Source organism: Protopterus annectens, chromosome 1.part1 (assembly GCF_019279795.1).
Source record: "Protopterus annectens isolate FY-2018-M chromosome 1.part1, PAN1.0, whole genome shotgun sequence".
Taxonomy (NCBI): domain Eukaryota; kingdom Metazoa; phylum Chordata; order Ceratodontiformes; family Protopteridae; genus Protopterus; species Protopterus annectens.
In genome coordinates, this window is record NC_056726.1 from 1,099,709,388 (window position 1) to 1,099,722,168 (window position 12,781).

A 12,781-nucleotide genomic window follows, 5' to 3' on the forward strand; every position below is an offset into this window, starting at 1 on the left:
GTTCTTTTGCACTCTGGTGGGAGTAGAGTTAAATTCAACCCATCCAAGTTGGAAACTGACGGTGGATAGTTCATTGTGATTTTATCTGATTGACCTGAGGGATTGACTGTGTAAAAGTCTTTCATCCTGCTGGTATGAAAGCCGATGCACAAATGCTGCTCCCCATGCCTTGTATATAAGCAAATCTCTCCAGTTTGAAATCATCTAGAGAACATACTCTCCATAGTTTCCCACTTTCACAGCTGCACAAAGAGCTGCCAGTTTGTACATAGGGCAGTACCACTGCAGGTCAAGTAACTGGAGCTGCTCAATGTTTGGTGACGTGACTTTGGCCAGAGGTATGGAGAGATTCTGCTGAAATCCAAAGCATCCACTGCTAAAATCAACAAAATAAGGACCTTGTGAGTTTCCTTTGCAGTTTGCTGACTGTATTTTATCACATTTTGCTGATTTTAATGTATTTTTCTGCGCTTTAAATAAGCTCTTCTGTTGAATTGAGTAGCTAGTACATAGTAATAAGCACTTCTGAGCATTTCGTTGCACTGTACTGACTGTATTTTATCATTTTGCTGATTTTTACTATATTTTCTACACTTATTTATTTTATTTTATTTATCAACATAGTGTATATCAATATATGTCAACAAATGTAAAACAAAATAAAAATAAATAAATATTTTATCATTGTGTTGCTCATTTTGCTGATTTTTGCTATATTTTCTGCACTTTAAGAAATCTTTTCTGTTGCTTTAATTAGCTAGTACATAGCATAGACTAGATTGAGATCTGCTGAATCTAGACTGTATGGTTACATTCCAGCCATCTTATATTAGGAGAGCCCTGCTTGCACCCTTGTGGCAGACATGTGTAGTCTGTCCCTCATCTGAGTTGGAGATTAGTGGAGGAAAGTTCATTGTGTGTTTTCCCATTGGCTCAATGCTAGAAGTCTAAATCTCAAGATGCACTTGCTTGAAGCACTCCTCAAAATGGAGAACATCGACATTTGTGCTGTAATGGAGACCTGGTTTAAAGTAGCAGAAAGCACCCCTGTGCTACCAGGCTATAACTCATTCCACACCTTTCAGCCCCGAAACATGGACCAAAGCTCAAACGGTAGTGGTGTCTCCATATTCATAAAGGATGCGCACACCTCCAGACCAGTAGCCCAGCATAACGCATCTGAGATACTTCAGGTACAACTAACATTGGGTAAGACGACGATGCAGGTCATAGCCTACTATAGGTCCCCAACCATGTCCCAAGACTCTCGCTCCACTTTCCTAAGCACCCTGGAAACTGTTAGGGTCCAACCCAACACTCTTATACTAGGTGATTTCAACTACCCCCTCCATCAACTGAGAAAACTACTCATGCACCAATACACTGGCCTAATGCTTCCTGGAATTCATCAGTTCCAATGCCCTGTGCCAACTCATTCTTACCCTCACTAGAGGAAGCAAAATCCTTGACCTGGTTATTACTAACATGGGCAACTGTTGCTCTACTCCAATAGTCAATTCCTCCCTGGTTAGATGTGACCACAAACTAATTACCATGGAAATCCACATCTCACCTCCCCTCCCCCGTGAAGGTAACCACCATCAAAAACTTCTCCAAAGCTGACTTTGGCCTCCTAAAAACAGAAATGGCTAACTTCATTGCACCCATGTCAATGGAAAATAGATGCATGACTGCAAAATCATACACCAATGCACTGTATGAACACATAGATAAATGCATGGAACTAGTCATACCCAACAGAACCAAGATGCTCTCCTCCAGAAAAAGGAAGCCAATCTGGTGGTCCCCTGCCATTAATAAACTCTACAACAGAAGGAAGAAACTATTGCAGAAAAAGATGAAGTCCCAAGACTGGAAAAAGTGCCTTATTAGCCTCAACAAAAAGTTGAGATCCCTCATCAAAACCTCTAAAGCCATCTCTGCTTGATAGAGGCACTGGGAACTAATGTCGGGTGGCACGATGCCAGGGCACTTCTATGGGCTAGTGCAGGATTTTCAGTAAAATTGCATGTCTGTTATGGAATACACAATATTGTTGATGCACTGCATTCTAATATAATACCAGAATTTAGAATGCAATATTGAATAATGATGCCTCATTAAAACATTGACTTTGGTGACATCTGAATAATGCTTGCATGTCAAACTTTTATAATTTATGGGCATGTTACGTATCATTTAGTAGGAAGTAATCTGTAATCACCCCCTTTCTGTTGCATATGTTAACTCCTTATAGGACTTACCTGGTGATATTCTTTACCCCACATAATTCCAGTCTCATTGATTGTCAGTTCATGACCTTTAGGGGCACGTGAGTCAAATATTCCTATTTCCACATACTTACTAGGTTCATCTATAAGTTCATGCCAGTTCAGGAAATCATACACAATAGGTGGTTCTCCATTTTCCTGAAAAAATATCTCTTCACCTCCAGTGTTCTTAAAATGAATGGTCCTCATATAATGTGCAAGCTGTAAGGAGGTTATGGAAATATTGTTTAGTCACATGCTAATAGAAACAAAATGATGTAATTCTAAGACAATAAAACAGCCTCATATTCCATTATTGTAACTATGTTTTGTGTTGTTACTTATTTTCCAGGCTTATAATTCAAAAAACTATGTTAACAACTGGGAATATTGCAGGAATATAATGGGTACCAAATTTCTACATCTTCTTCTAAAGGAGTAGTCATGGGGCCAGATCCATGAACGTCTAATTTTCATGCAGCTATTGTGTACTCATCATGCCACAATGCATACACAACACCATGCCGTTTTGTATTCATTAAATTGTGCTAAACAAAGGTGAGCAGCAGAGTATGCTAATGAAAGCATAATCAGCTAAATGACATGCTAATGTCAAAGTCAAAGTAAATTTATTGTCATTTAGGACTACACAAGTGCAGCCTAAATGAAATTCCGAGCATCAACTCAGCAGAGAGAACAAAGGAAGTAAAAATAACAAGAACAAAAGTATAACATTTCAGTTTAAAAAGATATTCAATACAAGACCTACAGACAGATAAATAAACCAGTAATAACAACAAAAATAAACAAGCCCCCCCACACAGCGAGTCATAAGAAGAATACTGTACATAGCAGCATGACAGAGTAGGATTACACATGTTAAGATTGTCCTCCTTTGCTTATCTGCATCAGACAACAGCAGGCAATTCCACGTGAACAAGAAAATATAATGCTACATCAAAGAATAAAAAAAAGTTATTACACGCTTTTCAGCTGAACTATGTATTGTGAATGATTACTGACTAATAAGTTCGTAAGTCTCAACACTGTTGGGCAGAAGCTGTTTAAGTATCTGGTGGTTCTGCAGCAGATACTCTGATATCTCTTGCCCAAAGACAGCTGTGAAAACCAGCCGTGTGCAGGGTGAGAGGGGTCACAAATTATTTTGGATGCACATTTAGTGCTTCTTGCTACAAAGAGATCCTGGATTGATGGTAAGTTTGTTCCCATGATTTTTTCGACAACTCGCACCACTCTCTGTAGCTTCTTTCTTTCTGCTATTGTACTGTTCCCAAACCAAACTGTGAAGCTACTAGTGAGATGCTCTCAACGGCTCCTCTGTAGAATGTGGTGAGAACAGGAGGTGGGAGCTTTGCTTTTTTTGAGCCTTCTGAGAAAGTGGAAACATTGGTGTGCCTTTATGGCCAACTGTTCAGTGTTCATAGTCCAAGAGAGATCCTCCAAAATGTGCACCCCCAAAAACTTTGTAGATTTGACCCTTTCCACCTCTTCACCATTTATCATGAGAGGTGAGTGTGCTGTTGACCTTTTCCTGAAGTCTATAATGATGTCTTTTGTTTTACAGACATTCAGGTCAAGATTGTTCTTTAGTACACCAGACAATCAATGAGTAGACCTCATCTCTTTAAGCTCTTTCATCCTCCCCTTTGATAAGGCCCACAACCATAGTATCATCTGCAAACTTAATGATTTGATTGGTGTTGTATTTTGCAGAACATGGGTGAGAATGGTGAACAACAGAGGGCTTAGCACACAACCCTGAGGAACACCGGTGAACATGGGTGAAGATGGTGAACAACAGATGGCTTAGCAAGCAACCCTGAGGAACACCAGTGTTGAGTATTATGCATCCCGAGGTGTTACTGCCCGCACATGTTTTTTGCAGTCTGTTCATCAAGAAGTAGAGGATCCAGTTGCACATGAGCTTGCTTACTCCAAGATGTACAAGCTTGTCAATAAGCTGCATAGGAACCGCTGTACTGAATGCCAAGTTGAAGTCAATGAACAACAGCCTGACATAGTTGTTTCTTCCCTCCAGATGATCAAGTGAGAGGTGGAGTGCCATTGAAATAGCATCTGCAAAATCTGTTAGCCTGATAAGCAACTGTAGAGGGTTGAAGGTGAATGGAAGGCTAGCTGACAGATGCCTTTTAACTAGTCTCTCCAAGCATTTCATGACATTTGAAGTTAGAGCAGCTGGTCTGTAGTCATTCAGGCAGGCTGGATTAGCTTTTTTAGGGAGAGGGACAATATTTTTCACCTTGAATCAAGAGGGAACTTTACCAAGAATAAGGGAGGTATTGAAAATATCAGTTAGAATTGAGAATAGTTGGTCTGCACAGCCTTTAAGTACTTTGCTCAGTATTGTATCAGGACCAGCAGCCTTCCTGGGGTTCACCTTCATAAGCTGAGATCTCACTTCATTGGAGTTAAGACTGAGAACCCCCTCCCCCTGTTGATAGGTAGACTTGTAGCAGCCACGTTGTTCTTCTTTTCAAATCTGCCAAAGAAAGAGTTCAACCTGTCCAGGAATTCAATGTTGTCTTCACACTGAGCTGACCTGGTGTTACAGTCAGTAATATATTGTATCACTTGCCAGAGACTCCTGATGTCCCTCATGTCTGCAAACTGACTTTGTAATTTCTTTCCATATTCACACTTGGTCTCTTTAATGCCCCTTTTTTAGGTTTGCTGTAACTTTGCTGAGACCCTTCTTGTCCTTGGCCCTGAATACTGCCTTTCTTGCCTTCAGGAGATCATAGACTTTGTTGTTGAGCCATGGCTTTTGGTTTGCTCTGATTGTGATGCTTTTGTTGTCAGATACATCATCAAGGCACTTAGTGACGTAAGTTATTACTGCTTCCGTGTAATCATCTATGTTCACCAGTCCATCTGACATAGCAGACTCTTTGAAAATATCCCAGCAGGTACTGCCAAAACAATCTTGGAGACATTCCAATTCCCCTCATGCCCGACCCTGATCTACTTAACTGTGGGCTTTTTTCTGATCAGAGCTGGTTTGTGGGCTGGTAGAAGCATGATGGTCAGATGGTCAGAGCTTCCTAAGTTAGGGTGTTGTATTGCATGACTGTAAGATGGTTAGAGTCTCCTAAGTTAGGGTGTTGTATTGCATGATGGTCAGATGGTCAGAGCTTCCTAAGTTAGGGTGTTGTATTACATGATGGTCAGATAGTCAGAGCTTCCTAAGTTAGGGTGTTGTATTGCATGATGGTCAGATGGTCAGAGCTTCCTAAGTTAGGGTATGTATTGCATGCTGGGAGGGTGGCCTAATGGTTAAGGTGTTTGCCTTGCAAACACAAGGTGCAGGGTTTGAGTCTCATAAGGGATAATTGGCTAGTCTTAAAATGGCTCGCAAGGGCAGTTAGCTTAGTACTAACCTATGAACCTATGAACCTATGAACCTATGATGGTCAGATGGTCAGAGCTTCCTAAGTTAGGGTGTTGTATTGCATGACGGTAAGATGGTCAGAGCTTCCTAAGTTAGGGTGTTGTATTGCATGATGGTCACATGGTCAGAGCTTCCTATGTTAGGTTGTTGTATTGCTCTGTATGTACTTGATGTTGGAATATGCCTTGTCTAGAATGTTAGAATCCCTTGTAGAAAACTCAACAAATTGATAGTAGTGGGGTAGCACCTCTATCAGATCTGTTTGATTAAAATCGCCAGCAACCATTTGTACAAAGTCTGAGTTTTTCCCCTGCATCTGACAGCGTTATAAAGATTTCTCAGGACCCCAGTGGCATTTGCACTGGGTGGAATGTATACCGCTGTTACATATATTTCATTTAGCTCTCTGGGTACATAAAAAGGTCAGCGTTTTAAGGACAGAAACTCTAGATTATCAGAGCAATGTGACTGAACAATCTCACAGTTCTTACACCATTTTTCATTTACATAGATGCAGACCCAACCACCCCTGGCCTTTCCTCACAAAGCATGACATCTGTCTACATGAAAAGTGTGATACCTTCTAATCTAACAGCACTGTCATTGATCTTGTTTAGCAGCCATGTCTCAGTAATCATCAATAAACAGGTATTTCTCTCCTTATTTTTGCTGTAGAGTTCCAGCCTCAGGTCATCCACTTTACTGTTCAGTGAGGGTGCATTTGCTAGCAGTATTGAAAGCAGTAATCCAATCCAATATGGTGGAGCCATTCAGGAAGCTATAATAGTAACCATATAGAGATGGTTTAGCCTTTTGCCATGAACACCAAAACTTACTGGAATACAGCTACCTTCAGACTTCAGAAAGAAACAATATTAGGGGCTGCTACTGCTTCCTTGCATGTGTATGTGCTCCAGGCTGATAGAGCTCATCCAAGGAGAAGAAGGGTGTTCAGACCCCATTGAATGTTTCATGGATGGCATGATGTTGAAATAGTTGAGTGATTCAGGGTCAATAGGGAAACACTACAGGAACTTTGCAACCTCTGATACCCCCACCTCAAACAAAGGGGAAATCGAGGAGAACCTATACCTGTGAAAACTAAGGTATATGTACCATTAAGGATATTATTTGCTGATAAATTCCAGAGACCCACAAGGGATATAGCAGATGTCACAGGCCTCAGCTTCCAAAATATTTCACCAATATCTTTTTGGTGTGGTACAGCATGTGAGGGAGTACATCTATTGTGAACATACAGCAGAGGAAAGAGCAAGAACATTGCAGGAATTCTGTGCTGTAGCTCACTTCCCTGAAGCGTTAGGGGCCATAGGCTGCACTCACATAGAAATAAAATCCCCACCTGCTGAACAGAGAGGAGTTCCACTCAATCAACTGCCAGGTTGTCTGTAATACCTGAGGGATCATCCTCAATGTCAGGCAACCCAAGCAGTTATCATGACTCATACATATAGCACACCGCGCTGCTTTGCACAAGATCATGACTCGTACATATGTCACACCTCGCTGCTTTGCACAAGATCATGAGTCATACATGTAGCACACCTCGCTGCATTGCACAAGATCATGACTCATGCATATAGCACACCTCGCTGCTTTGCACAAGATCATGAGTCATACATGTAGCACACCTCGCTGCTTTGCACAAGATTATGACTCATACATATAGCACACCTCACTGTTTTGCACAAGATCATGACTCATACATATAGCACACCTCGCTGCTTTGCACAAGATCATGACTCATACATATAGCACACCATGCTGCTTTGCACAAGATGATGACTCATACATATGTCACACCTCGCTGCTTTGCACAAGTTTGCTAGGTGTGATGTTCCACAAGGCAATATACTGGCGGTTATGCACTGGAACCATGGCTCAAGACAACCAGGAGAAATGCACACACCTACAGAAGGAGGTTACAGTGATACCCATAATCAAACTAGAAATGTCATAGAACATGTGTTTGGCTTGCTAAAGTCATGGTTCTGCTGTGTAGACACATCAGATAGTGGCCTGGAGTACAACCCAGAAATTCTCACAGTCAGTAACATGTTGCACAATATCATTTTGAGGAAAGAGCTGCAACAGGGACAGCAAGTGCCAGGACCATAGGCAGGGCCAAAATCTTCTGGACATACAAAGGAGGAATCTGAAGGAGAACATCCATCTGCAAAGGTAGCCAGCAGATGTAGGAGTGTGCAATATGCTCTTGCCATGGCTAAGAGGTAAAGGATAACACACACATTCACCACCTAAGGGTCAAAGGTCGGTACACACACACACACACACACACACACACACACACACACACACACACAAACACACTCACCAACAAAGACTCAAAGGTCAAGTGGACATACTCACCACCTAAGACTCAAACATCAGAGCACACACCCAGCAACTAAGAGTCAAAGGTAAGCGCACACACACTCACCACCTAAGAGTCAAAGGTCAACACACACACCCAGCAATTAAGAGGGATATGAATCCATAAACACTCAACAGCAAAGGAAAACACATAACAACTTACACACATACAAATATTAAAAATGATACCACTCGATGTCCACAAATGTTACTTTCACATTTACTGTCTCTGTACGGATAGTATCGGACAGAGGCAGCCCCAAAGCACATGACTCATAACTGCAGTAAGCTCAACTTAAGTGTGGAACCTGAAACATATGAACAAATGTGTAAGAAGATACACTACCTGCATATTGTTAGTCTCATACCTGTCCACTCTGTGCATCACATATATATTCAATCGTATGTTAAACAAAAATAAGCAAAACCCATGGCAGCGAGGGAGGGAGGTGCAGTAGGCCAAGGATGACACCATGCCATCCCTCCCCCAGCAGACGTGCCATCACAGACACTGCCAGATCCATTGTGTCACTCATCCTATCGAATGAGTCACCTTTATGGTTGCGGCAGTCACACAATAGAAAATAATAACACAATTCTGTGAAGTAACCATACTAACACGGACAGCACAAGAACTGCCATATGTGTAGTATAGCAGCAGTGAATTTTTAAAATTGCTTACATCACAAAATTATTTTTTTTCCATTGCATATTGAAATACATTCAAAATATGAACATGTAAGCAGTTTGTGTAGAGGACAAATATAACTTATGAGATAGTGCAGTGATTTGTAGAACAATCTCTTTCAAGTAACTATCAGTAATGTTCTGTCTGTATCCAATCAGTCTGTCTTCCTTCCACTTCCACAGCTACACCATTATAATTTCATAGGTTCATAGTTGTTTACTAAGCTAACGAGCACAAGGGACATTTTAAGGCTAGCCATGCATCCCAAATCTCTGACAACTTCTGGTAGCCTTGATAAGTGTAAGCATGGGCCTGGGAGATGAAACATTTACAGGTTACCTGTGTCCTTTAGAGACATAAGTGCCAAACCAGGGATGAATTTCCATTTTCCCATCCAATTGTCCAAGTTGCACTTTAATTGTGTTAGTGAGGAAATCTGCTTCACATGGATGGGGAGCCTGTTCCACAGATGAGATAGTCTCTGGGATACATACCTATCTTTCCAACAGGTCCTATTTATATTACAGGCAATGTTTAATTCTTTAGAACTGGTAAATATGGTGCTGTTTGTTTTGTGGATATACAGGAGCTCCATCAGAGTGGAGTCTCACAATGCTCTGGATGCCAGTTATAGATCTCCCCTCAAAAGCCTGTAGGAGACAGAATACAGAGATAGGGCCTTGAGGCAGTCTACATATGCAATATTACTTATGCCATGTATTCTTTCAGTGAGGAACCTCTGTGGACCTTCCAGTTGTTGGTTATGCCTGGTTAGGTACATACTCAAGAGGGCATTGTACTCAATGATAGCTCTGATGAATGCCGAATATAGTGGAACAATGACTTCCTTGGACATAGATGCCAAACCTTTGTTTATAAGTTGTACAGCATAGAATGATTTCCTCATCACTGTAGACATGTGATGATCAAAGGCTAGATTACTATGTGTGTCCCTAAGTCTCTGACTATGGGTCAACTCTAAGGGGTGTGTTGTCGATATGATAGTTACCAGGAATGGATGACTTCCAAAAGATACTATTTTGCATTTCTTAGCATTTACTTTTAGCCCATGGCTCTGACACCAATTGTTTGTCCGTGTCAGCCCCTCCTGGAGAACATTTGTGTCAGTGTGAGATTCAGTGACAGCTCCTAATTTGTAATCATCTGCAAATTTAGTCAGCCAGAGACCACTGACATTGGCCTTGACTTCTGAGAGGTAAATGCCAAAAAGGAGCGGTCCAAGGACTGATTCCTGAGGGACTCTACTTGTGAATGGCCTCTTTGTAGAGGTGGACTCCCCAATTCTAGCTTCCTGGGTCCTGTCTGTGAGCAAATTGGATATTCGCTGGGTGAAATAAGGATTTGCACCTAACCTCTTGAGTTTGTCAACAATGCCCGAGTCGGGTATTGTGTCAAATGTCTCAGCCAGGTTAAGGTAGGCAGTGTGAATGATTTTGCCCTCATTACCTTTATATATTGTAGATTCAGCCCTCTGAGCAATGTGAAGATATATGCAAATGAAGTGTGAAATCATTAGCATTCCTGCACACCAAAACATCATGAGGTGTAGAAGATACAATAAAAAGTTGTAAGTGCCTTGAGGAGAGCTATGAGAACAACCTTAAGAACACTGCATCCTTGTACTAAGAGCACACTACCCATCCTGTGCTTAAAATGTGTCTGAAATGCTGATCAGCTATATTACACATTGAAACAAAGGTGCAAATAAATGGTCATGACATTGCATTTCTGTAATTAGGCTGAGTGGAGGGGAAGATGTTCAGAAAATAAAGAATAGAACTAGCTGGCAGTTTGGCAACCTGACATTAACATGGTGTAGACTATTATTAGTGTAAAGTATTGGTCAGCATGACATTGAGATAGACATGCCCATGCACATGAGAAAGTAACATTTTCTAGTCCCATGTTGGTGGCAAAGAAGGATAAGAAACACAACTAACCATGTGTTGTAATTGCACTGAGTAGAGGTTTCAATTCCAGATAGTGTGTTGTCTGACAGAGTTAATGTATATTTTCTGAGCATATGTTCAATTTGTAAAACACAGAGATTTAGGAAACCTCATAATCCTGTCTTTTCATACTTATTTTCCAATATTTGTTACTACTGCCAATTGTCTTTTCTTTTGTGTTCTTTATTTGCATGTATTTTGGCAGAGTGCACTCTTGAGTGGTGGCATTACAGAGCAGTGAATGAGAGTTCACTGCCCAAGCCTGCCATGAGTAGCACATTTTACGCTAGCACAGGTGTGCCTTGCTACAGCCCTCTGCGCACCAGTAAGGGAAGAACTACTTTGCATTTAACTCATTTAGAGGAGCAGGGTTAGCCATCTGGCAATGTAAACTTTGGCTCTAGATGATTGTCACTGAAGAGGTGACCCCCTGGCCCCAAGTGCAGGAATGGGAAAAAGGGTTGTGGCTGAATGGATGGATGGATGAGTGGATGGATGGATTGACTTAACTATCACTTTAGCACACAGGTTAAATGAAAAGATTTTGAAGAAACACAAATGAAGATGCAGGGTTTGAAGCCACATGCTGCTTCGAATGTTTGCAACAGATGTGAAAATGCAGCCTGTGATTTCTTGCATGGAATATAAATTGCTTTATATGTTTTTTTGCTTGTTTAATTTCAGCACTGTTTAGCAGAGAGCAAACAGGATTCATAGTTGATGGAAACAGTGAACAATTTCATTTCTGTAATCTTTATTAGTACAAACACGTTTGGCATTGATATGCAGTATTTCTAATGAGTGAGTGATGTGCATATTATGTATGCCTGTTTCTGTGGTGGAAGCTGTAAATGTTGTGCCTTTGGCCCCTTAACATAGTTTCTCTGTGGTTCAAATATATACAGTGGGAATGGTCTGTGGAAATGATTACTCTCAATGTAGAAATTATTTTCATCATAACCTCATATTTTTTTTCTATTTTTGACTTGTACACTTGCTCACTGCTGAGCAATGTGAAATCAAGCTTACCTGATTAAGGTAAAAAGGTGAAAAATGTTATTTGCGCAGCCTTCTGTAGCATAAGCAGGTTTAGCAGCAATATGCAAATCTCAGCACTCTGAACAGTACTGAGTGCAGAGCATCCAACTCCTATGATGCTGTCTCTGTGGCTCGCAAGGTATAAGAGTACTGCCTTTAGAGATAGAGCATAGGTGATCCAAGGTTCAAATTCAGATAACTCTTATTATCATAAAGTTTGTCAGAATGCAGTTTCTAACAACACTTTGATTAGGAAGGTAACACTGCATGCAAATGGCTATCATAATTATGTTTATTGCAATACATGTCTCATTAATGCTTTCATAAATTAATTGTTCTAAGTAGCATATGCCACTACTAATTTAGCTATGAAACACAGTTGAATGTATGTGTAATTGTTTAAGTAGGATATTTTTGATATTGGAACAAAGATACACTAGCATACCTATGATGGGCAGAATACCCAAGTTAAAATCATCTTCTTTCCTCACATAGGTCAACTCTGTGTTTAGTACAGCATATGTAGTATGTATGTATCATACACCAACCTGTATTAATCAGCTCGTGAAAGTCTGTCTATCTGACATACATTCATAGACAGTAATACTGCCTCTTTCATGAGAATGCATTTCACAGGATTTCCTAAAGTTACACACACACACACACAGGCCTATGTGGCGTAAATCTCCATTCATACTGAATTCAGTTTATCTGTAATGAAGATGGTTGAAAGTAGTTCTTCTGTAGCAACTGCAAATAATCACCTTGATTGAAACTATGCATTTTATCTTCCTTAGGTTTGATTCCCACATTGGTCAAAGAAAGTCATGTGCCAGGTCATCCTATTGAATATCCAAAACACAAAGGATAACAAAGCAAGCCATTCAGGCTGTCAGTGTTGACAACCTGAACAAAGTGTGAATATGTTGAGCATCCTACAATTCAAATCTCACTGCCATATTTCACACCTTTTTTGCTGTTTAATAAAATA

At 40.6% G+C, this 12,781-nt stretch overlaps 1 protein-coding gene across 1 annotated transcript in view; it reads right to left on the reverse strand.

The window, feature by feature from the left end:
* Positions 1–12,781, reverse strand: part of LOC122815484 (extracellular calcium-sensing receptor-like) — a 157,874-nt gene that overhangs the window by 75,260 nt on the left and 69,833 nt on the right. Inside the window, exon 3 of the mRNA XM_044088017.1 lies at positions 2,265–2,492. Within this exon, the coding sequence (XP_043943952.1) occupies positions 2,265–2,492 (228 nt within the window). The remainder of the gene's footprint in view (positions 1–2,264; positions 2,493–12,781) is intronic.